We start from the raw sequence: 27,642 nt of genomic DNA, 5'->3' as shown, positions 1-27,642 counted from the left end.
GATCTGGAAAACTCTCTCTCCTCTCTCATCCAGCTCATCAATGGACGGGCACTCCCACATCCTGCTCTACACACACACACACGCACGCACGCACGCACGCACGCACGCATGCATGCACACACACGGAGTGCACATGCGTAACAGTACACATCCAGAGAGAAGCATGCACAACATATACACACTTGCACAGAGAGCCAAGTGGAGCACAAACGTACGCACGAGGCTAAGTGGAGCACGCTGACACTGCTGCCCACTATTCTAACAGCCGATTGGCTGCTAGGAGAGTTGTAAGTAGCCTATAGTGTGGAGAGGATGGGGGCTTCTGAGGATACCAGCATGCTGCAACAAGATGTATGACTACTGGTGCCGCACTGTGTTGTTTCTTTTTTCTTTTTTTTAAGTATCAAGGAGGAGAAAGCCATTCCTTACCTCCTAATGTCTTCGTCTCTTGCATTTTTTAAGAATATGGATTTGACTGTCATTAAATTGGGATAAGGGGATATTGAGAAGGAGACTGATATACCTTCCCAGTGAGGGTAGTTGTTTGAGTCCCTCTGTGCTCGAGTGGTTTGATGTGTGTTTTTCTGTGAGAAATTGTGTGTGAGCTGTGGAGGAAAGCATGTTGGCAGGCGAGTGGTTGTTACAGCCTGAGCTGTCTGAAAGGACTTCCTCATTACTTCCTGCCTTTGTCCAAAGCACTTCCTACTGCCGAGCTGTACAACTGGGCCCAGGGGGAAGGCTGGTGGGCAAAGAGGGTGGGGTGGGGCTGGGGGTATTATTTACATGTGAGAGGAAATGAAAAGAAAGAAAAGTTAGTTGAATGGATCACAGATCTTCAGCCCTTTAACAGAACTGCCTAGCTCTGACAGTGCTGCAAATGTTTAGTCCATTAATCGTCTTGCGAGCCTCCAGCAAATGCAAACCCCCAGGTTGTGAGCCATTTTTTTCAGAAATTAGAATACAGGCAGCTGAGAAGAGAGGCGAGCGGTGAGGATTGCATAAACAATCCCCTTCCCTCTGGTCGGGGGAAGGGGATTGTTTTCAGGTGTTTGGCCAGATCAGATGACTGCCTGCTTCCAGTTCTGACATCAACCCTCCCCCTTGGTAGTGAAGACACAGTCTGATTAACAGTAGACCCATGTCCTGGTATTGTATTGCTGACATGTCAGCTGACAAATACAAGCACTCCTAACATGGCAACCAAGAGCGCTCACATTTAGGCACACCTGACAGTTGATACTGAGTGAAATGTCCTTATTTTTCAGTCGTACAAAACAGCACTTGTCAGTACGAAAGCACAGTTCTTTCATCTTAAACCACAATACATACAGTGTTGAACATGCACCATTGCTGATGAAAATATGTCAGAGTGACTCAGACAGAAATGTTCAAGGACAAGGTAATGTATAAAAATTATAGTGATGTTTTGTTTAGTCATGTTCGGAGGACCTCCGTCCTCACTCTTTGACCTATAACCTGGTGTTTGCCCAGAAGTTATAGCAACTAGAGGGCATAAAGGAGATATGACGCTTTTGGTTTTGGGTTTGAGTATTGTTGTTAACATTTTGGAAAATGTAAGCACACAACTCAAAAAAATACATAACATTGATGTATTTGTTTTTAGATGTTTTAAATGTGGAAATGTTACATATCGTACTTTTGAATTTCTCCACAAATAATCACAATACTGGCAACAAAAACGTATGTTTTCTATTAGGTACACTGTCAAACAGCTTATCCAAATCTTTGGATCCTAAAGTCTGCTACTTTGTAGTGGCCAAACCCTGCCACGAGTTCTCTTAATGATAAAGTGAAGATTTTAACAGTAATCAATCTCACTTATCTCATAAAGCACTTACTGGATGAACACACAGTTTTATATACAGTGTATTGTGGACCTTTACACAGCTTTACTGCTCTTTTCTCAGAATACACATGAAATCGGAAAACAATAAACAGTTTTTCAGGCTTTTATGAGTAAAGGAAGTAACAAAATGAAGTGTTTATTATAGTGTTTACTATAACAGTCCTTCTATAAACACACCCGCCCAAAATGCAGCGATGTTTTGTAACTCAGTCAAAGCAGATACAGCCCCTACCTGTACATCATTAACTCGCTGTAAAGCAAACACTGCTGCTTCAGCGGAGCAAGGAAGCTCTCTGTATGTTCATGCATACATGATCTCAGACCCGCGTATTAGAGGCTTAACATAGTCTGTAACCACTGCTACTTGTATGTACTCTATTTGGAATATGTGATGCTTATACTCTGTCAAATACTTGGAATTTCATGGGGGGCTTCGAGGTGGTACAACGGCTTGGCTGAAGGGGTTTGGAGGGATATTTGGATATTTCAAATTCTCAAGAATTTTGTTGTTACATCACCTTCTTGGGAATGCAGTGTTTCCCACAGGTTGAGTATGTATTCGTGGCAGCGTGTGGGTTGAGGAGTTCGTGCTAACGCTTGAATTATTATTATTCTGCTTTACAATTTTTTTTTTTTTTTGCTGTTTTGGCCATGTGTACGCCCCGATTTGGTTGAGCAAGAGCAGTCAAAACAGTTGTTAAATCTCACAAACATGCGTGTACTGAGGGAAGCCCTCAAAAGTCAGTGCTGGAAATCATCTTTGTGTTTCTAAACTTGCTTTTCCTGAATTAAACTTGTTTATCCTCATATGACCTCCCCATCCTTGAAGTTGCTTCCAAACCCAACTCTTTCCACGTAGTTCTGTCCAGGCCCAGCTCTCCTCACTGAATGTCATGTCCTTGGCTTTCAAGAAATGGATCTTTTCCTTGAACCATTTAACAGGTTTCTCTGCAAAAAAAAACGCAGTACTCTCCAGGGAGCCTGTCCCAACCCAGAATGTGTTAAGTGTCTGGGAGAGAAGCATAATTCTCAGTAAACCAGCGCTTTGATGGTGACCAGCGCTCCTGCACAGGCTGTAATGCTGAAGTTTAGAGAACTTCTGTCTATTTAAGGTGATACTTGTGACTCTCAGCACGCGGTGGGATGGACAGATGCAGGGGTGCATTTTTGGGAGAATGTGACCCTGCGTTGACCCACCCAGGTCAGAGGTGAGCATGTAGAGGCTTGCGGGTGGAGGGTGGGAGACAGAGGTCATCAACCAGTGGGCCATTTGCTGGTCATAACTACAGGGTCGGACATGTGCACACACACATTGCAGGAGGGCTCACAAAGAGAGGAAATGCCAGTGTGGAACATGGACAGGTGTGTGTGTTCATAGCAGGGACACACAAGGAGAAATAATATTTCTTCCTCCTCTTTGTAACCCTACTGACCTGCTATCCTGCTAACATCTAGGCACAAAATAACATTTGTCCATGATAACGTATATGAAGCAGTATTAATTATCTGCTTTAACTATCAGCCAGCTGCGGAACAGATTTAAAACTTGCTTCCCCCGATAAGGCGTCTAGCTAGCTGCTCAGCTGTCTGTAATGAAGTTTTCATGACTGTCGACATTTTTTTGCTCTTTGATGTCTCCCCAGCTGGAACACCTGGAGCAAGCTTTGCCATTAAATGTTGTAGTAAGATATCTCATAAAGAAATGTAGTATCTCCTCGAGGAAGGAAATGGTGTCATGAGGCATTTTGTTATTACAGAAGCGTCAGAGTGTCTCTGTTCTGCTGAGTGGCTCAATGGCTACACTGCTGGCACCAGCACACAGACTGGCATAGCTCCAATTTGCAAAACAGGTACTTTTCCTCTGACCTGCACCTTGTACTGCTTGTTGGAGCATTTGTATTGAGACTTGTAGCATTACAAGAAGAAGAAATCTGTGGAACCTATAGGGAGACAAATGTGTCAAATGTTTACGCAAATGCGAGAAAACGTGCAACGTTCGCCTAACTTCAGCGTAGGTAACCAGATCCGTCTTGGTGCCAACTGTGTGTTTATGTTTATGTCATGTGTTGATGCAGGATATGAAGCTATGAACTCTGGTTTTGACAGTGGACAAGAGCTGAGTGGATGTCACAGGATTGCTAATGTTGTAATTTAAAGTTTCCTCTCAGGCTCCATAAAGTGAGACTCGTATTGAAGCTGCAGCTTGTGTTTGATCATCCTTAAACTTCCTTTACTGAATATTCGTCTATTATTCCACCCAGCCGAACAGCCTCACTCCTGCTGCTGTCCCGCTGTAGTCGTTTTTTTATTCTGCCCCTCCACCCGACTGTCCTGATCATGCCAGCACGGTCCTGTCGTATAAAGTGATGTTGTAAAAAAACATTAGGCCCTTGGCTGCATGTGCCATCTCCACTCTCTTCCTGATAGCTTGAGCGGTAATATATATTTGCAAGACAGGTATAAAAATGCTCTGATAATCTTTCTTTCTTTGCCTAAATGCATCCCTTGATGATAGCAGAGTGACAGAATTACAAGAGCGCAGTAAAAATGGCTGCTCCTGATCCACGGCCATCTCTATCTGACTGCAGTATCTCCTAGTATTCATTCCCCGCACTTCACCATCTCTCCTCCTCTCCTCACTACACTTTGATGGTCCCGCTGCCCACATGAGGAACAAGTGCAGTTTATAATTTTACCAACACGGTTGGGGTGTCTAGTCGTCAAGTCATGTGTGGAAAAGCCTGGAAAAAAAACATCAGACTCTGTTAAAACAGTATGATGAAATGGTCTTTCCCTCTCTCTTTCTTTTTCTCTCTCCATGTCTTTTTCCTGCTTCTGTTGCTCCACCTTATGTGAAAGATCCTCCCTCCACACTCCCTCCCTTCTCCTTTTTTCCTTTCTGTCCCTCTGTTCCTTTACTTTGTGCTCTCTCTCTCTCTCTCTCTCTCTCTCTCTCTCCCCCTCTTCCTTCCCCTTGCACACTGTGGTATGCAGACATGCAGGAATTTCTGGGCCTCAAAATGATAGACCAAACTTGTCAGCCCTGGCTCCTGTTACTAAAGATGGCCGCCCTGGCAGTGTGTGTGCCTGTGATTGGTGCGCGTCTGAGTTACTCCCCGTGTGATTGGTCACAACATGTTTGTCCACAGTTCTTATGTTTTTTGGCAGAAGTGTGAATGTCAGTTTTTTGTTTGTATAAGATGCAGTTTTCATCTGTAATTTGTGACTGCTTAGTGACTATAACTCTTCCTTTCCTCTGTTTTCTCTCCTGCACGGTTTTGGCTTCAGAGACATATGTGTTATTGCATGCTGCTGTGTTTGTGTGAAGGAGGGGTGTGTCGCTTTGAGCAACTCTTGACCCAACTTAAGTAAAGTGTAAATGAGAGAAACTGGCTACAGCGCAAGATGAATATACTGGCTCGACGTCCAGCTGCAACCAAAAAAAAAAAAAAAATTAGGTGAATTTGCAGATTGATTTGCACCAATTTTCTAAAGTCTATAGTGATGTGTCTAGATATATTGTATCCGTCTAACAGTTCCAACCCCAAAGATATTCCATTTACTATCACATAAGACAAAGGAATGCAACAAATCCTCATGATTAAGAAGGAGGAAGCAGGTAATGTTAGAAATTTTCATACGAAAGCAATAGGTTCACCAGCCACACATATTTTAGAGTGTAAAGTTTAAATATAGGTTAAAGAAAGATTAAGTACATTTAACATACATGTACATACACATACATAAATGACACACTGACTAAGCTCATGTAGAAATCTCAGTAGAGTATCATTAAATAAGTTGGCATGTAATGAAATAGGCAGATAAATAAGAGTTTTGATTTCCCCTATTGGACTTCAGGCCCTGCCAATTTGAGGAATCTGCACTCAAATCCAAACGTCCACTTCTATTATTTGCGCCCCCTAACATATATTGAAGATGACTCTGAGTAGCACCCATAGCTTGTCCTTTAAATAGACTATGAGCTAGTGAGCTTGTCTCTTACGACGCATGTGTTTGTATCACCAGGCAGAATGACGTCCAACCCAGCTAATATTTAGCATGCCTTGGCTGTTGCCTCCTCTCTCCAGTGTCTCTTGCTCTGGGCCTTGTGATGGCATTGTTGCAACTAAATAAGGTTCTGCTCCGGTGCTCCGCTCGCAGCCTGTCAGCCAGACATACTGCACTCTGCTGTCTGTTCTACACACTCTCACATACACATGGCATGGATGACTCTCGCAGTGAGGCTTTGCTGGTGTTTCGGATGAACTGTGGTGCACCTGTGTTCGCGTGTGTGCACTGGGTATACCCATATATCATCTGACTGCTCCTTGTGCGATTCGAATCTTGACAGAGATGGAGTGGAATGAGGTTTTTATTTTTTCTCCCCTCCTGAGGAATTTTGCTGTCATGTGCTGTCGTTTTTCCTTTTTAAGTGCGCCTGTGTGTACTGTACCAACATCTGACTAACACAACTCAGAATTTAGGTTAATGAGATCAACTGGACCCACAGTATTTCTGGTGTGTGGACAGCGAGCATGTGACCCAGTGTAATTCATATCAATCACGAGGGAGGAGCGGCCAGCATTAGCAGACACACGACAACAACACCAGTCCATCCGCAGGCCTCCAGCCAACTAACCCAGTACACAAACCACCATTTTGGAACTGCCTTTCCCTCTCAGTGTGGCTGCCTCTGAAATAAGAAACCGAGGGAAAAAAACACTCCCAAGTGAATCCTTCTCTAGTCGCAAGATTTACTTTTTACACTTGATTTTTCTGACACATCTGATAACAAATGGCTTTGCTTGTCACCCACATAAAATGTAAGCCCCCAGGAGGAATGCTGGTGTATGTCCCCCTTATCGCCCACCATCTCTCTTCCTGCCGCCTGCCTCAACCAATCCAGGCAGAGTGTGCAAGAAGAGGGGCGCCTCTCTGGCCAATTCAACTAAACTAATTGGTTGCAAGGGCTTGTGGGTAGAAGGGAGCCTGGGAGCAGAGGTGAATGTGTGTGTGTGCTTCCATAGACATGTGTGCGTGGAGGTAGGCCAGAGTTCGGGTCCTATTTAGTATGTTTATGTGTTTATCCCTCAGTTCCTCCCAGAGCAGGAATGGGAACACCAAGGGAGGAACTGGGCTGGGCTCCCATTAGTGGAAGTGCGACCCTTGCTGGAGGGTTAAACATTAGCGAGGGAGGGGGGTCCAAGTGAGAGAGGTCAACATTAACAAATGAAGGGGGAGAGAGCAACGGCATTGATAAGGCCGCAGCAAAAAAAATGGAGTTGTAGATATTTGTTGTTGATCACAGTTATTACAGCTCCTGTGACCTGCTGAATTAGAAAGGTTTAGCATTCAAAACAGAAAAAGGATCTGGAAAAAAAAATGCAAAGAACACACACAATTGTGACAGAAATCTAATTCTAATTCATCCAAAGACCTTTTATTAAGCTTGTCATATTTCATTTTTGTGGTTGTTTGGTGATTATATTGAATGGTGTTCCCAGAAAAAAAATGTTTTAACACCCTCATTCTGGCAGAGTAAATGTTGAATATTTTTGCTGAATCAATGAACTGATGTGTGAATGAATTGATCAGTAATTGAGTGTGGGAGTGGACGTGTGAATCAAAGCATCGGCGTCCAATAATGCACTCCTGAAGAACTCGGCCTGTCCTTAATGGCTCTTTTAATGCAGTTCAAAGTCTGTGCCTGTGCCTGTGCCTGTGCCTGTGCCTGTGCCTGTGTCTGTGTCTGTGTATGTGTGTGCGTGCGTGCATGCATGTGCGAAAGTGTGTGTGTGTGTCCATGATTGCCTTTGCATATGTGTGACCCCTCTGAGGACTGGATAGCAGTGATGGAGGAATGGATGCAGAGAACAGCTTGGATGACAAACTCAGCTCCCAGTTCTCTTTGACGGGACGTATGTCTGTAGGAGGGACTGTCTGGCGCTCCATAACTCCATACTGTGGACAGTATGTGTATGTGTAGATTGAGACAGATGCTCCGGCCTCTCCGTCTCATGTGTGCCACTGACAGAGATAAATGTGCCAATACTGCTTTTCTGGACTGTAGAAAAATAGCTGTGGTGATGCATGGCGCTCTTTGCCTGCGCTAGCTGATTGGATGACCGCAACCACCCCTCATTGCTTATTGGCCAAGTGTGTTAGATCTCGTTCTGTGATTGCTGGCAGTGTTTTTTATTAAACGTGGTTATATTAATGGAAACATTAAAGTTTAATATAGTATTTGTCACACTGGAGAGAAGATTGATTTCTTCTTCTTTTGTTCTTCATTTTTAGCTTATAAGAAGACTATAGAACATAAAAAAATATTTTGTCATTTTATGTTATGTATTATTTTATTTCTCATTAATTGTTTTGTAGGCAGGAGAGCACTTGTGTGTAAGTGTCCTTGGTTTGTTTCGTTGAATTCTTTAAATTATTATCATTATTTATTCCTTTACATTTATAAATTCTTTTCATTTCCCCTGAAAATGAGATGATGCATCTCAAGGTGTTTATCCTCTAATTATATTTTCATGTAAAATGAATAAATAATATCTTATTTGCTAAACTGCTAAATTTTTATTCAATTTATACTGTAATTGTCACTTTTACAGCTGACTTCATACACTGAACTTAATTATTTAGAGATGAGTAATCAGTGATCAATCCAGAATATACTACAGTTGATACATTATTCATCCATCTCAATGTCACCAATTTCCTATGTGTTAGCTTCTTCAGAGGTCGGACTTAGGCTGATTATTGATCATGAAACATGAAAGTTGCAATATTGTTGCTCATGGCAATATCCTCTTTCATCCATGTCCAAGACCACATAGAGTGAAAATATCTGATCCTATGTGCAAGTGCCGTAATTAAAACAAAGTAGTAGAATGATTTCCTCCTTTGTGAATCGTAATATTTGCTCTGCACACTCCTCTGTCAACAGGTCCTTCAGCGAATACTTCCTTGTTCTAGGAGCTGGCTGTGGCTGCTGATAGCATCAATCACCAATACCTGTTTAATGTCTCCTGTTAACTGCTCTACTGCTCTCCCTCTGACCGCCCAGACTCTCCCCTCTGCACTGATTTAATTTAGCCCTCATTCTACTTTTTAAAATCTCATTACAAAGATACACACACACACACACACACACACACACACACAGACACACACAGACACACACACACACTGATGCGGCTGTTTACCTCTGCCTGTCCAATGTTCTGTGGCAGAGAATCACATCTGCTGTGCAGTGGTGTTGTGGTGTGAAAGCATGTATCATATTTAGATCCGACCACAGAAACTTGGGTTTGCTGCACACTAAAAACTCATTGAGCAGCTTGTTCTGGCTTGTTTGTTATTGAGTGATTTGTGCAAGTAAAAACAATAGAAAGGATCAATATGTTTCACATATGGATATCATCAGCTTTGCTCATTAATCTCATTACTAATGTGAGATACACAGGAACCCACCTGTTACTGAGTGACTGTGTAAATGCTACTGTTCCACAAAGTGCTTCCTGCTCATCACATGTGAATGTTTTTTTTTCCCTCACTCAGGCACACACAGATCTGCACCACAGCAGCATTTCTTAGAATAACAGCTGTCCAGTAGCCAGCTGAGCTGCAGGCGGCATCTTCTTTTCTGAGCTGCTTTCATTATGTTTGCTTTGGCAGCTTCCAGAGATAAAATTCTTGCTCTTGTCTTTTATTGTTTGCTGGATGTGTGTAAATCAGCTCTGGGCATCTTGGTGTGTGTTTGTGTTCCACTAGGTCAATAACTTAAATGTGTAAGATGCACATGCATGTACCAATCCTACTAAACCAGGCAAACACATGTAAATCGGCATTTGCCATGCGTGCAGTACACAGCGTACTTGTAAACAGTGATGTGTTGGCTCAGGGATTCGGTTCAGTATACAGTACAGTTCAGAGTTACAGAATTGCCACAAGTTTGTTATATCTGTGGTTTAAGGTGATACAGCATCACAACCCTGACAACCTTTATTCAACCATAGCGCCATCTCACCCCAACCCACTCTAGCATATTAGTCGAGATCTTTTAAAGACACACAGTCTAGTTTAATAGATCAGAAGGTCATATACATTAGTGTAGTAATGTTCAGAACAATACAATCCTAAAAACAACAACACTCGATACCTCTTTCGATACCACAGTATTCAGAATAAAATCGTAGCATTTAGCAACATAAATAAGGACAACACACAACAATTTGCCATTTAAGGGACTAAAAAAGTAGCTGATATTCACTTAAGTTGAAAGCTCACAGTTGGTGAAATTGTGGTTGTGAGTGAGGTGGTGGACATACTTTATCGAGCCCAGCGAAGGTTTCTCCCGGGTTGTTTTGTTGATATTGAATGTAGCTTTGGCGAGCAACAAAGAGTTAAAAAGACTGTTACCTCAGGGCACGCCGGCCCGTCTTTCTTACAGAGACAGAAAATCAACATAACGAAATTGCAGCTGTGAATCTTTGGAAAATTAGATTTTGTTCAAGCCGTCTGTGTTATTTATTCCTGTTTTATTAGCAGCAACAGAGGTAAAGCTTTCCATGAGGCACAGGTAGTGTCTGTCAGTTTGTCTTTCTCTCTGTTTACCTCCAGCTGCTGTGTTTCAGTGAAAGGCTTTTCTCTTTGTGTGCCACCCACCCACTCAACCAGGCTGCCTGCCTGCTAGAGGGGCCTCTGTTGACAGCACCTGCGCCCCCAAGGATAAGCAGGGGCCTCTTCAGTCCCCTGACACCCTTTTCCCATTCCTAATGTATGTGTCGTGTTCCTTATTCTTTTGTCCAATACCCCATTGTACATGTATTATGTATGTGCATACATGCATACTCACACATGCACACATATGGCCACATGCTCAAAACGGGTACTCTTTGTGGTTGGCCCTTCTCCTCCAGCAGTCACCCCGCTGTGTAAATCCCTCTGCTGGGATTTGTTTTTCAGTCAGGCCCCTAAAGGGACGCCGTGTGCCTGAGCCCGGCGTGTATCTGAAGCTGGCTGAGGACCCAGCTCCTCGCTAGTTTCTGCCTCAAATGTGCATATTATGCGCAAGCTGCAGCGTAATAGCTTGTGAATGTTTTCAGAAAAGAGACCACAGTGCCCACTGCCAGAGGCAAATGAGTATAAGTGCGTATCAAACACCTGCCTGTGCGCTTCCAAACTTTTTGCTATATTGATTAATTTTTTTTGCTTTGTATGTTATTATCAAATTTAAGACTTTATACCTGAGGGTGGAGGATCAAATCAGTTATAGCTGCAAAACACCCAAAGGCACAACACTTTGTTATAGGTCAGAGTTCAGTCAAGCAGGCAGCACTGTGTCATTATGTCCCAACGGAAGACATTTTGTGGTTTGCCTTTTTGATACATCTGAATTCTTGGAAATAGTTCGTACACCATGTGTACTGTTGTCTGGTTTGTAAGGGGCAAACATGTTTTGAGTGGAGCTGCACATTTTATTGTCTCGAGATCTGAAAAGTGCATGTTTTCCTTTAGGAACTAGAATCAGCAGACACCTCTATATGCTTATATATCAGAAGTAAAGTATCCGATAAGAGAGTCACTGTGGCTGCAAAGTGTTCTATTACAGCCTGTATGTTTTTTAATGATCAGAAAAGACCATGCAAGTGTATCTGTTTTACCTTTTTCTACCACAACTACCTCTGGATAGTGTTGAGCCAGATGCACCTGCATGTCAGTCCCATCGCTGCAGTGCTTAACTTTGTCTGAACAGTTTGTGAAGAGCCTTACTTGCTTTTGCTTCTCATGAAGTCCAAGATACAATAGAATAAAATGTTATGCATGTGCAAAAACTCTTTCTTCTCTCCTCTGGGCCTCGCAGTGCAAACGCATCTCCTCCTTCTTACTCACAGTCTCACACTTAACGACTTTGCAGACAGAAACTTGCAGTGAAAGACAGAGAAGTGAGAAACTGAGGTTGGCACTAATGTCTGGTTAAACTCTCTAAGTTATTGTCACATTCTTTTTAAGCGCTAATAGTCGATTTTTTCAGTTCACATGGCATCGTCTGTGGGTATCAGAATCAAAATACCGATGTGTAATGAAGGAATGTTGTGTGTGTTGTACATAATACAGGTGAGAGCACACACTGATGTGCTCATGTGGTCGCTGAACCTGGGAAACACTCAAACATAGCACAACACAGTTTTTCAGTCATCTATCCTTGTGAAAAGTAAAGATGATTATTAATAACATCGCACGTTGCATCTAAATGAAGCTGTTAAAAATATGCTGTGAAACATTATAAAGATGTGAATTGTAACTGTAGCGTAACTCTTATCCCTAATGGCCCTCCTTAGGTGACTGATGTGTCCAACGTTTAATCTTGTTTTTAAGGAGACGTCCCGCGAATTCCTGTACCAGGAGAGAAAAACAAGCCTGGGGGAGGGGTGTTTGTCAGAGCGAACTGATCAGACTGAGTGAGGAATATGAGGACAGAAACGGAGAGTTCTTTACCCTGGACTCGCGACGAGGCTTTTCTCTAGCTTTCCCTTTCAGCTCCCTCTCTCCCCGTATGCTTCACCCTTCTGCCTGGCCCCCTTCCCGCATCCATCGCTCACTTCGCTCGTGTGTCTGTATCGACGGTTCTGTCGCGTATCGCGCTCTATTTTCACGTACTGCATCGGCCCCAGCCTCCATTCCTCCCATCTTCTCTTTAGGCATGTGAGGGCACAGCGTGTGACCAGGGCATCCGTTTACAGCCCGTCCAGCTCACTACGGATGCTGTTACATGGACGCATAAAATCTGTGTGTGCTTGTATGCTAGATTGCTGAAGTTTGCAATAGTCCAAGCATCCCATATATAATGCTCGTCACTGGCATGTGAGTGCACACGCAGGGACACTCACACATTATCTCCCTTCATTCTCTGCTCGGCAGTTAATAGTGTGTGCTTATGGCAAATCTCTTTAGTCTGGCAGTTATTGGAACTAAGATTTTAATTAGGGGAGGTTTTAGTGCGGCGCACGCTGCATTAGCATTACAACAGGGGCATGTTTGAGGGGTGGACTGCCAGGCAGACAGTGAGCCATCATCCTAACTAGCAGACATATCAGTCCTGTCTAATAATGAGCAGAAAAGGCAGTGTGAACTGTGTGACACGCGCTTAGACAGGGAAGTGATATTTTAGTTGTTTTATACAAGATCATTTTTTTTAGAGTTTTTACAGTCTCACTTCCCTTTCAGGTGTAATGAAACTAATAATAACTATAATAATACTACTGTTGTACATTATAGTAGCCAGTGTTTATGAGCACACACACCTTGTTGCCAGAAATTCCTCCTGTTGTTGATGTGAAGCGTTGGGGTGATTGATCAGGTCAAATGGCTTTGCATTAGAATTTGATCTAAAACGAAGTGAACTTGGAAACTCTTTTTGTCTAATCAGGATTGGTCACATGATTCCATTATTGATGTTCGTCTGTAGAGCGACCTGATTGCTACACGTGGGTCAACCAACCTGTTTAAGATAGTTTCTTCTTTTGTGTTGGAAAATGGCCGTAGAATAGGAACAGTGACTTGGGAATCGTGAATGGGTGTTTTTTCAAATAATTCATTGAGCTGCTTTTTCTCCCATTCATTATTGTCCCTCTGCATGAGCAGATTCAGTAAACAGATAATAACAAAAAAAAAAGCTTTAGCAACTTATTATTCCAGGCTGTTTTGTCTTGCATGTTTTTCTGATCTATAGAGTTGTAGACCTGTTCTCCTTAAAACCTGCAGAACCCATTTTCCCACCAGCTCCACACATTCACATTTCCTCTCCAGGACGAAATGAACAGGGCATGTGATCAGATAGATGGACGACCGAAAAGTAGAGCAAACAGAAGCAAGAGATCTCCCAATTTCCCAAATTCCTTTAACGCATTTGAACCTGAATCTGAGTTTACACTGTTTTGCTTATGACTAACACTCTCCATAATCAGTCCCTGCACAGCGGCCCAGGAGACCCCTGGGCCGGTCTTCTCGGCTGTTTTCCTTGGCCGCCTGCTTTGCTGATGGAAAGATGGCTCTCAGTGAGGTCAAACCGAGGCTTCAACAACTCGAAGCGAAGTTGTGAGGGATGACTTTGAATTGATAACCACAGTTCCATGACTCTGTTTATGCGGGCAAAGATATTATCACCACCAGATTTTTTGATTTTGTAACCCACGTATGTTTCATGGCCACTGGCCCTTGACACCCATGCCAATGTGTTAGACAATGCAACCATTTTCATCAATGTCTGAGGGGGTTTTCAGCTCCTCAAGGACACTGTGTACTTGACGTTTAACCCTTGTAACATACGAGTAGTTGCTACCAGATTTGTGTTAAACACTTAGCATATTTAGCATCTTGAAGTTGCAGATGTTTGTTTTGCTGTGTTGGTAAAATTAAAGTCAAAAAGGAGAGACGGCCACAGTAAGAAGATATCATGTGATTTTACTTGAATTGTCCAGTGCATAAAATGCAAGTGTTTTTAATTTAAACAGGTAATAATAATTCATGAGTACAGTTTGATTCGGGGCTGGCAGCTTTAATGTTTATCTCCAGCCTTGGGGTCAGGGGTCGAGGAGCAGGAAGGGTGGGTCGCTTGTCTTAGAACAAAAGAAAGATACTAGAGGTTTTAGGGCATTCAATCGTTCGCAACTGGACCTCGTCAATTTGTCTTAGAAGACGGTTGCGTACGAACTGATGAAGCCTGCTCGGATGAGAGGCGGGGACAGCTCTAGTCCGCTCTAGTCGGACTAGAGCTGTCCTATCTAGTCTGGTTGCGTACGAACTGATGAAGCCTGCTCGGATGAGAGGCGGGGACAGCTCTAGTCCGCTCTAGTCGGACTAGAGCTGTCCTATCTAGTCTGGTTGCGTACGAACTGATGAAGCCTGCTCGGATGAGAGGCGAAACGTCTTCTAAGACAAATTGACGAGGTCCAGTTGCGAACGATTGAATGCCCTAAAGCTTACAATGACCTGGATGAATGAGAATATTCACAGGCAAAGATACTAGAGCTTCACGTGTCTGCAACATGTGACCTGTGTACTGTATTTTTGGTGTGTTGTGCACGTAAGATGAGGGCATATGTGTATGTGACCCCTTGTGACAAGCCTGTTTCTCCTGGTAATGATGGAGAGCTTCCCTCCTTCCTCCCACAACAAATAGCCTTCCTGAGGCCTTGCTGGATATGAATGGAGGGAGGAGACAGGCGGGGTGGGAGTGCTGAGATTTGTCTGATTCAAAGAGCAGTGAGGGCACTTAGAATGACATCTGGCCACAGTTTGAAAAGCATTGTGTTCTTAACTCTGTGACTCAAAACAAAAATAAGGTGGAGGGCTTCAAGTTTTGATATCTCTGTGATTAGATTTTTTTTGCCACCTTTTTTTTTTTTCTCTGTAGAAAACTAGTTCGTGTCATCTGGTTCTCCTCATAATATTCCAACATTTGGAAGCTGTATCATCTGTTCTGAAACTTCTGACATGTGTAGCAATGTGGTATTGTTAGTTGTTTTTTATTCTCTTACCATCAGTCGCTCTACTCTCTGTGCATGAATGCATGTCTGTGTGCGTATTAGTGTTTGTGTGTGCCTGCCTGTGTACCATAGCTTCGCTTAGTGCTTTGCTGTGAATATGAAATAGGGCAGCTAGCATCTGCACTGCAGCCATCCCTCCCTGGCCCCCACACTGTGCCTCATGCTCAGTGCAGCTGGCCAGCCTGCAGAAACACAGGGGCATGTAACTTGTGTGTGTGTGTGTGTGTGTGTGTGTGTGTGTTTTGCCTGAGTGTGTGTCAGAAAGTGTTTACTTGTGCCTGTGCCCTTGTGTGTGTGGGTTCATCTCTTGATTTTGGTTACTGAGAGACTCTGTTTGTGTGTACCTGTACAAGATTGATTTCTTCTATCTGTGCATGCTTGTTGTTGTCTTTTTCTATCCTTGTACATCTGTATCATCAGCCTCTCTTTTATTTATGCAACAGTAGGGATGGCCGATGTGGCCAAAACCTTCTGTCACAGTACACTGTATGTAATTTTATGTCACAGTAACGACATATGTCACAATACAGTAATTGTTCTGTAAATTCGTCTCAGAAATTGTTTGAATAACCATACTGTGTCAGATTTTCTAAATCCAGACCATGTCCACTTGACAGAAGATGGATTTTAGTTAAAAGTTCTTCTCCCTCTACTTGGCTCCTGCTCTGAATTTACGATATTGCTCTCCCCCTCCATGTTTTCTTGTTACTCTCCTCCTCATGCAGTGGTTGGCAAACCAACTTAGAGGTACATTACTGCCACCAACTGTGGCTCTCACGCTACATGAGAACGTGGTGAGTGGCCCTGCTGCCCAAATCACATTACCTGGCGAGGCAGCTGGATTTGTGAGATGATGCAAGAATCCAGCTCTGATTTGCTACTTAGCCTGTCCGAATATATAGGAAACACACTAAGGGATAGCTCCTGTGGTGGAAATGGTATTACAAAATCTCTACCGTTGCACAGTATATACGGTCATATCGCCCAAATCCTATATGGCACTTTTGTGTAACCCAGTACAAATTCCAAAAACCTTTCATGCTGTCTCTGAGCAAAGATATTCCACGAAGTGCTGTAACTTACAATTGTTTTCATTATCAGTTAATCTGCTGATTATTTTCCTTGATTAAATGATTAGATTGATTAGATTGAATATTTAGCAAAATGTCAGGGAAATATTGTAAATCACAGGTTGAATATCACAAGGTGACGCTGTCAAAATCACATGGTTTGTTGAACGAACGGCTGAAATGCAAAGATTTTCAGTTTACTATGAGAACAAAGAAAAGCAATATGGCCGGACTAATCAATGAATGATTTAAATTTTAATCCAAAGGAATCCTGGTCCTAGTCTTGTCACAACCTAATCAAAGACAGGACAAATGCGACTTGAGTGTTAAAAATGTGCTGCATCTCCAGCAACACCAAGTCCTCGTCCCGGTCTCAGTTCATTTTTTTTCCTAGCATGGCTGATCCCTGAATAAGCCACCCTACTCTACCTCTGATTGGGTTACCCTGATATTCTTACCCCAACTGTAGCCAATCATCGCTCCTCATGCCTAAACTTAACCAACCCAGACAACGAAGGCAATGAGAAATAGCCAATCAGAAGCAGAATAGAGCAGTTTATACCATCCCCATCCCAGGAAACAAAAAATGCGTCCCAGTCATAGGGGCTAGCTGAACTCAAAGCCCCTGAAACACGAGAGAGCCAGGGACAAGAGAGAAAACCAGAGGTAGAGGTAGGAGGAGAGGAGTGGGAGAAAGATGGAGAAAGGAAAGAAGAGAGGAGAAAGAGAAGAAATCTATGACAATCAGCCCTTTGATAAATATTTTCTCAGTGCCAACTGAGGACACACAGAGAGAGGGAGAGAGAGCGCAACTTGAGTTCTCTCTTCACTTTTCGCTCTCTCTTTCTGTGGCTAATACGAGGAGATAATGGGCCATTGAGGCAGAAAAGGAAGGCTTAAAAACACCTTAGTCATGACTGGACCGCCACTCAGTGCCACTGATTAAATTACCCAGATGAAGGGGTATTTATCTAAGCACAACTACAATCCATAAAACTGCACTTAGGAGTGCCCAGTTAAAGATGTCAAATCACTGTCTGCAGCTCTTTGTGGTTACGTGTGTGTTTCTAGCGTGAATGCTGCAGACAAAGAAAATAGTGTTTAGTGTTATTTAATTTATTATGGCATTTAATTTCCTCTGCGACGTGGTAGAAGTTGGAACTGCAGGATAGTTTGGAGCCGTCAGACCTTTTCGCTTCAATTATTTTCACTTTGGCTGACTGCTCTGGGAGAAAAGTAGGCAGACGTTGTTCAGCGCGTTCACTGGTTCTAGTTTGACTGACTTTAAGAGACACAGAAGATGTTTATTGGTCAAAATGCAGGGGACTGAACAAGTAAGCCACAGCAGAAATCACAGTTTCCCATCAAACACCATTTGGGTCAGCCTGCAGCTGCACTGAAATGGTTCATGCTGATTGTGTATCCCAATCTGGTCTGCATTGTTTGATGCATGTGTCTCTCAGGGAATACCACAGGCTCAATGAACAAAGTCTTTAGAGACCAGACCAGAAAGAGTGACCACTGGATCTTACAGCAGCCTGAGCGTGGTACTGGCCTTTTGTTGACCGGGTGTTTTGTTATGAAAAGCCTCCTGCCAGCTCTGTTGTGGTATGTGTGGGTGCATGTGTGGGTGTGTGTGTGTATATGAGTGATTCCCGCTGGTGGTGAAGGAAAATCATGAGGACGGTGATGCAGGTGTCTTGCTCTCTAGATGGATGTTCACCCACTGCCTCTCTCCATCACCTTCCCACTGTCACCAAACTGTCCAGTCAGCAAAATCGGATGGACCTCTCTCAGTGTGTGTGTGTGTGTATGTGTGAATATGTGTGTGTGTGTGGTCCCAGCCCGTCTTTGTTTGTGCATGTGTATTTCATGTTTGCGTCTAGATGTCAGAAAAAGTGCAGCCAGCAGCAAATGCTACGGCTGGTGGCGGTATGACAAAATTACAGATGTGACACGGAGGAGGGAAGAAGAAGAGGCGAGGAGGGATGTAACTGTACTGGGGATAGGATGGGAGGATAAGGATGGGTGAGTGGGGACGGCTGTAACGATGGATCTTTTGGAGAAGAGTAAGGGAGTGGCTATGAGGACCATCGGTGGGACGTATTGATTGTAGCTGCATCCTGAGCGTCTGTAATGAGATCTAGTGGCTGTGGCTTTCTGGAGGAGCAGATTTGTCACCTGGGGCTAGACACCACGGCTGGGCAGGACAGGGAGACAAGGGAAACGGGCAGAGGCGGGTCAAGAGGAGAAGAGGAGGAGACAACAGAGGGGAAGAAGTCGAGAGGAGAGGAGAGTGCAGAGCTTAAAGGGACAGACAGAGTGTGGCTTTTACGATGAAAAGACAAGACACAAATGATGACTAGAGGGGAATCTAAGAAAATGCCTGTTGGGAGCATGCAGCTAATTACTGCAGACAGTCTATGTCTGGACTCATCTCCATGGCAACAAGATGGGCCAGCAGAGCTGGCCAGCACACAGGAAGACACAGACAAGGAAATCAATGAACAGACAGACAAAGGAGAGAGTAAAACAATGCTCATTAAGCCAGATTCACCCTTTCATCTTGTTTGTCTACATGTCTGTTGCCTGTTGACCCTACATTGACACTATTCATTGCTAGAGCAAAGAGCTAACCTTACGTATAAAATAATTTTTTCTGCTCTTGCACAGACTGATTTGACTGAACAGGAGCAGCAGGAAAGAGATCAGAGAAAGTTGCTTGTGATTCAAACACTTCTGGTTTGGGTTGTGAGACAGTGAAGTCAGAAATGTCTTGGCTTGTTGTGGCATCAGTCTCTTTTTAAATGTAGCACGACAAAGTGATGAAGTCCTGTAATTTTAATGACTGTTGGCAGTAATATAGAATATTCCATTTTAGATTGTGTATATGTTAGAGCCTTGTTGAATAGGATTGACAGAGTGCTGTTTATGTAAGTGAACAAGTAGACATGTTGAGGCAGGTAGGTAGATGTGTGTGGAAGGGGTGTGATGGTGTGTTACAGAGAAAAAAAACCTCCACGGTGTGATATATGTTTATGAGTTATAATGTAATTTGTGGCATGCAAAACGCCAAAAATGGAATTGAATTATAATCCTGCTGCGTCCTGCATCATTTTTTCGTCAATATGTCCACAAGCATGACGTTTTCACCACAGTCACTGAGTGTGTGGGTCAGGGAGGTTTGCTAGTTTGGAGTAAACCTTCGTCAGTGCAACACCAACAAGGAGCAACACTAAATAGAGGTTGCCACATGAACAGCGTGTGTTTGTGTGTGTGAGGGAGACGAGCCCTGTTCTTTTTCAGCCAATTCCAACCATCAGTAACCCAATTTAGTCTGGGTCATTTAGTCAATAGGACACACAGATACTCTGAAAAAATGGAGCCTTTTCCCTCCCTGGATGTCACTTAATTTTTTAAGAAGAATTTCTACTTAATACTGGAGGTTCTTGTGAAATTGATGCTTTAATTACATCCATCGTGAACCAAGCAACATTCTGCTTCAAGACACAGTGAACCGTCCGACATAAACGGCCCGCCTGCGTGTGGCCACCTGCAATATACGATGTGGTCGATAAAGCCATTTTGGCCCAGTGACGTGAAACAGAGCAATAAACATCTTGGCATTGTAAACCACCCAGTCTCATTATTGAGTGATGAGTGTGTTGAGATGAGTCCCTGCACAAAGCTGGTCTGCATAAGACCTTGTGGACATGCAGAAATGTCTTGTCCAAACATTTACCGTCTTGGATTCAGGCTTCTGCGTGTGAGTCACACACACTCTGTAAAGACACACCACAGAGTGTCATGGTTGTCATTGTCTTGGTGACAGCTCCGCAGGATTATATAAATAGAGCTGATGGAATGGGAGGAAGTGTGGTTATGCTGTTATTCAGGACTGTTGTCTCTGTATTTACTTGATTTATTGTTATTATTGATACACAGAGCCACTTCTGAGGAAAGCGTGATGGGCAGCAGTTTCCAAGAACTTTTTATTTTTGTCACCACATGGCACAATCTGGTTCCTAGGAAACCTCGTAGAGAATCGCATGCTGAACTGTCGCATTTATATTGCCGTTGGGATGCTCAACATCCTAACTGGATGTTTGAGGCGGATCTCAATAAAAGACATCTGATAACTACCCAACAGCTGTAGTGTAAACAAGAATGAATCAAATTAGGTCATTTTTAACTCACTGCACATACCATCGGGGCTCGCACGTGTCTTCCAGGTTTGCACTAAAGGTGGAATCTTTTGGCTTTACCATATTTGTCAACTTCCTTTTCTCATCAGATCAGCTGCCCCTTGCAGTTTTGTAAGCGCAGTGAAATATCTTGATATTTGCAAGTATGCATGAGTAAAGTCATAGACACCCCTCAGGTTCCTGTGTTTGAAAAGTTGCTTACATAATGGTGGCTCTTTATCTGTGTGTCAGTAACCCGGAGAGGGAGTGACTGTTGCAGAGGTAAAGGAGGAGCATCACTGTTTACTTATCCTTTCATCCTTTAATACAGGTTGGAAAAAAATGCACACATTCAAAAGAACATGTAAATATATATAAAATAAATTACTGTTAATTGTACTGCAGTAAAAGTGTAGTGTAATAACTCACAAAGTCTTAATCTTTCTGTCCAAATGCTGCCAGTTTGCACTGTTTTATACTATCAAAAAGGCTCACATCCATTAAAAAAGTAAAAGATATGACATCAAATATTTATGTAAAATAGCAGGAGATGAAATGATAAACCTAAGGATGGTGAACTCCAGAATTACCACTGAGGATTCTTGCTCATCTCACTACTTTTAATTAATTAATAATTTTACCAGATTAATACACCAAAGCACAGTATACTGTATTTTGCCCACTATTACTCCAACTCTTTTTATTCCTTCAGCTTCCCCTTCATACAAAGTTAAGACAGCAATGCAGTTTATTTCCCAGCCATTTATCCATCGATACTGTTCAGCTCCCAGCTATAAGTGAAACAATACAGTCTAGCTCCCAGCTTTTCATGCAATGCAGTTTTTAGCTCCCGGCTGTCCACCCAGCAATGCGGCTCCGTGTCTGCATTTTACCAGCCGGTAATCCCACCGCAATTTCCTCAGAAATTGCATTCTCTAGTTTTATTTGGCTCTTGAATACCTTCGTATGGGTAATGGTCTTTTAGAGTATGATAATCACACAACCAGCAGTTCTTACTTTGGCCACAAAGCAAGTTATAGAATGAGTCAGTCTTATAATAATGGGAAGGGACTTTGAATACAGATAGGTAATGACAGAACATATCTTTTAACCTCCTTTGAGGATTATTTGCCAGATTTTGTCACCTTTTACCCCCCCCCCCCACACACACACACTCCTCTGTTACTCTCCATCACAGTGAGCGCAAACAGACCTTTGCCTTAGTTTAGTGTGTATTTGTATTTGTCTATGTGTGTGCTTTCTTGCATGTATATTGACGCTTCTGATGACTGTGTCACTCTCTCCCTCCCAGCAAACAGTGTGTTTTTGTTTACACTTCTCCACTTCCCACCCCCACCCCATTTACCGTCTCAGGGCGAATGTCTTACATCAGATCACTCGAAGCATTTATAGCAAAGCTTTTGAAGCTTAGGACTCCCACCGTGGCCAAATATAGTAAACGTGAATCCAGCGCCTGTGTGTGTGTGTGTGTGTGTGTGTGTGTGTGTGTGTGTGTGTGTGTGTGTGTGAGAGAGAGAGAGAGGGAGAGGGTAGAGGAGTGTGTGCGTGCATGTGTTCTCCTGAGTAAATGGCTCTGGGGTAAAAACGTGTTTGTTATTGTTCCCAGCACTTCGCCTGTAGACAACACTGCCAATTAAAGGGGAGGTTTTATGTGTTAAGAGCAGGAAGTGTTGCCGTGTGTGGCTGCACGCTATTGGCTGCCCAGCTTCTACCATGTTCCTTCCCTGGGGACTGAGCAGCCAGGGCTCTTTACTGCTGTGGCCAAATGAAAGGTAAACACAACACACCTTTGATCAGGCCTTGCATTTAAAACCCTTACTGGAACTCTGTGTGTGTGTATGCGTAGGGAAGCGGCTTGCAAATTACTGAATGACACAGTAAGGTTTACGTGTGTGTGTTCAGCTTAATGAGAGATAAGCTCTCCAGGATGCAACTGCCTGCTCCTCCTCCTCCTCCTCCTCTTGTTGTTGAAGCATGAGTGAAATCATCCCTCCATCCATGCCTCCATCCCTCCACCCCCCCCATCCAGCCAGCATGAAAACAAAACAAGGCGTTGTATGAATGAAAGTGGGAGGGGCCGAATGGCCTAGAAAGGCAGGCAGATAGAGAGATAGATAGTGGTGCAGGGCAGGGTGAGGCTGTGTCGAATAGGAGGGATAGGGAAGAGGACAGTGGAGGAGGAGGGGATGAATGAATGAGTGAGCTGACTGGAGCATGTTTGGCATAGCAGCTAGCTTGTGTAGCCCCGTGCTAGCGTGAGCAGAATGGGGAATAATGCTGCTGCAGTAGTGGTGTTGTGCTACTCCCTGCTGAGACCGCTGTGCTGGGATCAGATGGAAGCAGGAGAGGAAAAGGGTAAATATACCTCAGATCAATAAAGAAAATAACAGAAAGATAAAATAAAAAGCCAGGGTAGTGCATTGAGCTCCACCTGTCTCTGTTTTTGGCCCATCTCCATTCTCAGGCTCGTCCTAATTCACCCAAAGCAGCAGCAGCAGTAAATTTGTCTTCCCTGGCATGCTGGCTACTTGGCTGCGTCTGCCCCCTGTCTGCCCCAGCAAGGCCAGGGTTAACCCTGGGCGTCTCTCCTCCCCGACATGGAAGAGGCCATTGAATGGCTGCCTCCCCCAGTCAGCAAACACATTGGCTGAAGCTGAGGGTGGATCTGAGGCTGGAGCGACACTCTGGCATGGATCCTCGGCTGGAGCTGGATCTGCGAGCTGTCTCAGCCCTCCCTGCTCTGTTATGTGATGCCGTGGTCACAGCATGTACACACACAGCAGACAGACGAGAGGGGGGAGGGCTGGAGAAGAGCTATGCATTTTTCTCTCTGGGTCAGAGACGACTGTGTGCTGTGGTGGGTTTATTGGCTCATAGTAAAGAAAATGTAAAGGAGGGACCCCTGCATGAACTACTGCTGAAGGTCGGAGATTATGTTTTTTCCACATTACTCATTCTCCTTCTCCATGGTTTTGACCCACTGTCCCTTTCGTCATTGTTCTTTCCTTTAACCTTATTATCCCACCCCTCCTCTCCCCCTGCCACAACCCTGTCTGTCCTCTGCTTTTACTCAGGCAGCACAATGGGCAGCCCTCCCATTCAGGGGGGGTCCTAGCTGTATCCTTGGCAGTGAGAGCTCATGTGATGTCCTCACAGAGGTGGCATCCCACGAAGGCTGGCATATAGTGCCCCCATTGCACTTTTAAGCTAACAGTGGGGTGCACTGGTCTAAACATTCTTTTTTCCAGTTTTATAGCTGCTAGGGAAGCATGACAACAGTCCATCTTTGCGATTTTAGCTTTGTTTATAGTAAGGATAACTGGAATATCCCGGAAGTTCATCAAAATACTCTCTAATGCAGAATCTCCTTTCCTTGATGTTGTATTTTCACCTGTAAGGGACCCAAAACAGGGTCATATAATCTTATTAATTGTTTGTAGCTTGTTATTTGACCTAGATCTGCTTCTCGCCCCAACGCTCTCTTGGTTCATTTAGCACATTATATCAAAGCTGACAGTATAGTGAGAAACATGGTGAGAGACGGTGATTTAACACTCGGGGTCATGGACAGGAAACCCAGTCGGAGGTCAGTTGTGGCCCAGATATTCTTCTGTTTTCTCAAGTTAATTCTTAAGTAAATGGAAGGATTAGATGTTTGAAACACTGATCGTTTTTGGTGTTTTTAGCCTTTTCAGTGATGCCACTGCACTAGTATTTCACTTAAGACATCTGGCTGATGTTGTTTACCTGCCAGAGTGGATGCTAGAATGAAATGAATTCACAGCTAAGGTGCAACGATGGGAGATTTTCACGGTACAATAACCACCTCTGATAATATTGCACTATTGTAAGACTATTATTGTTATTATTATCAGTTGCAATGACCCAATGAAAAGGAGTGGAAAACAGAACATTTTTTTGCCTGAACAAATGCTTTATTATAATTCACAAAATATTATGGCCTGATAGACATGAAACTTGATATGAACTTGATTTTTTTTAATAACACTAAAATAGAATTCAATACTGTAGATAAACAAACGTACATGGAATGATAACAGTTCTCACACCGTGGTATACTGTGAAACCGCTGTAACCCTACTTCTCTGTTAACCCTACTAACTAATGGCTTATTGTGATTTCCTTTCCTGTTTGCACCCCGTCAGTACATGCAGCTGGTGAAACGGTCAGTGCCTGGTATGAGGTGAGCTCTAATGAGTCTCTACTGGCCCTCAGACAAGGCAGTAACGGCTAGTTTATTAGATCATTACAGGGCACAGGTCAAACCTGGCTGCTAATCCAATCACAATTGACAATCAGTCTCTATCACCAAATGCCATTTCCCAATAGGTCAAATGAAACTTGACACGAGCCAGTGACATATAATGTTGAGCCTATTAGCAATTAAGGTTTATTCCACGGTGCTGCAGACCGCCGCTGTTGGCCATTAGGCGTAAATTGTGGACACTCACTCCCTTGTGGATGCTAGGTGGGCAATCAGTGGTTGTCCAATTGCATGTTTGCATGCAAATTATAGCTGGAGCTTGTCTGATTGTGTTCTCGAATGTTAATTAGTGTTTGTCTAATTGTGTGCTTTTGTGCAAATTAAGTTGACATGTTCGGCCAACCTCTTGGGTCAGAAGTGATATTTTAGTATAACATAACCACAGAACACAGATTGGAGGTCATGCAACTGTAACATGTGTTCACCTTGTTGATACAGCTCTTCTTTACCAGCACAGCATGTCTGACTGGATAGCTTCATGCTTTGTTAATGTACAGGGGCTCAGGCACATACATATGTGTATATTGAGTATAGAGTCAGCAATCTGTCACCCAGCAAGGAAATCACAGATGTGTCTGTGCTTTCTTATTTTTTACTTCTGATCTTTTTGCGAGGGTCAAAGGTTTGCAGTTTTCAGAAGGTTTGTATTCCCTCTGATGGCAGTACATCATTCCCATTTTCTCTTTCAGTGACCACACTAACTGCTCATTAAAAAGGCAACAAAGAGCCACAAGGCCTAGCTGAGAACACCTGTTTATAGTTCATGCAGCCATGTTCATGTGTGTGTACTTACACACCAAACATGCATGTGGTTCCCTCGCTGCACTCAGATCAGAGCAAACCACCACTTGGTGGCCATTTTAGCCGCAGGGTTTTGCTCTCTCCGCCCCTTCTTGTTTTAATGTTTTGCGAGCCGTCAAATGCTAGACAGAGGGACTGGAACAGAGAAATATCCCTGCCTACATGCAGCCCTGTGCTGTTTATATTTGGTGTTTTTTGTTTTGTTTTTTTTGTTTTCCTGTGCTTCTGCAGGGTATTTGTGTGTTTTTGTGAACTTTGGATAAGTCCCATTGCTCTCCCACTCATTTCCAAGTGCCATTTAAAAAGCAGTGGTCATAAACACAGTCTTAATGGTGGTCCTAGTGGGGGCCAAAAGAAAACATGTATCAAAACTGATATTAACCCCCTCTTTCCATTTTCTCCTCTCCTTCTGCTTTTTCCTCAGTGTGCTTGGACAACTGTAAGCATGGTGCATGTAGCCTCCAGGGCCAGTGCTGCCATGACCAGTGCCTGGGCGGCTGTTCTGAACCAGGTAATGCAAGCAGCTGTGTGGCCTGCAGGAACCTCCAGCATGGGAATACCTGTGTGGACAAGTGTCCTCCTGGATACTACGTCTTCAGGGGCTGGCGCTGCGTCAGCTTCTCCTTTTGCCAGGTTCGTAATAACTCGAATTCTTAAGGTTAATGCATGTAATATTTGGCACAAATGTAGAAACTGTCATACACTGGTGTAAACATACATACACATGTGTTCTTCTTCTTTTTAAATTCAGGAGCTCCACAACCAGTGTAAGCAGACTAAGAAGTTGAACCAGGACCGGGAGTTGGGCTGCTACGAATACGTCATTCATAACGGGGCCTGTATTCCAGAGTGTCCTTCTGGATACACCACTATCAACTCCACTACGTACGTCTGACGCTCTCACACACCCGCACCTTTAATGCCACCGTAAACACTGCTGTGTTATTGATGGTGGCCATCATTACATGATTGGAAAAGTGACCGTCACCCACAACAAAACATCCCACAGTCCAGGTGGATTGTGGTCACTCAACACACTCAATAACATTTCCACACAAGAGATGATGGTGTTTGGAAGTTGATCAAACAAAAAGGTGCCTTTTCTCCACTATGGAACGTGTCCTCTCATCTGTGGAGAAGCAGCAAATGATGTAGAGACACTGAAAAAGGCAAAACATCACCTGCTTCTTTGTTTGCCTCAAAAGTAAGCAGGGATATATTGATATAAATTTGGTTATATTTTCTGTTAATCTCTATTCAGAAAAGTAAATATGCAAAATTTAGAACAGACATCAGAGAGCGAACGTTCTCTTAAGGCATATATATGTAGAACTCCAATAGAATTCTGATTTCAGGTCAAACTGTAGTTGTATGCAACACAAAATAAGCAGCATACCATATGAGTAAACAAAAGTTGATAACTCTGTCACTTAATATTGGTATGATGAGTTACTCAGTAGCATCAAATGCAAAGTTGCCATACAGGCATGAGACTACATAATTTCATATGCAAATAAGTCCTCTAATCTCATTTGCCACAAATGAGTCCCCGGTGGTTTCACAGCCTCCATCACATTCTCTTCTCAGTGATTACACAGCTGCATCGAGTCAAAGCCTTACCAAACTGACATAAAGGAACAAATAATTGTCCACAGCATTTGCAGCATTTTTATATGGAGATTAAGTGCATAAACATCAGTTACTTAAGATGAAGTTGGTGTTGCAAACAAAAATCACTTTTTAGCAGCATGGAGCAACGTTTCTAATGATGCTAAAGTGTTGGTTATTTTGGAAACAGTGTACAAAGGTGCACTGGAGTGAAATAATGTGCCTGGGTCTTAATGCACCCTTTATA

General features: G+C 43.4%; 1 protein-coding gene across 1 annotated transcript in view; it reads left to right on the top strand.

Moving 5' to 3' along the window:
• insrb (insulin receptor b) overlaps positions 1 to 27,642 on the top strand; it is an 85,946-nt gene that overhangs the window by 33,068 nt on the left and 25,236 nt on the right. Inside the window, exons 3-4 of the mRNA XM_041935606.1 lie at positions 26,212 to 26,420; positions 26,539 to 26,672. Of these exons, the coding sequence (XP_041791540.1) occupies positions 26,212 to 26,420; positions 26,539 to 26,672 (343 nt within the window). The remainder of the gene's footprint in view (positions 1 to 26,211; positions 26,421 to 26,538; positions 26,673 to 27,642) is intronic.

The sequence above is a fragment of the Chelmon rostratus genome, chromosome 4, assembly GCF_017976325.1.
Source record: "Chelmon rostratus isolate fCheRos1 chromosome 4, fCheRos1.pri, whole genome shotgun sequence".
In the NCBI taxonomy this organism is placed as follows: Eukaryota; Metazoa; Chordata; class Actinopteri; order Chaetodontiformes; family Chaetodontidae; genus Chelmon; species Chelmon rostratus.
This window is presented reverse-complemented; position numbering and strand designations above follow the sequence as displayed.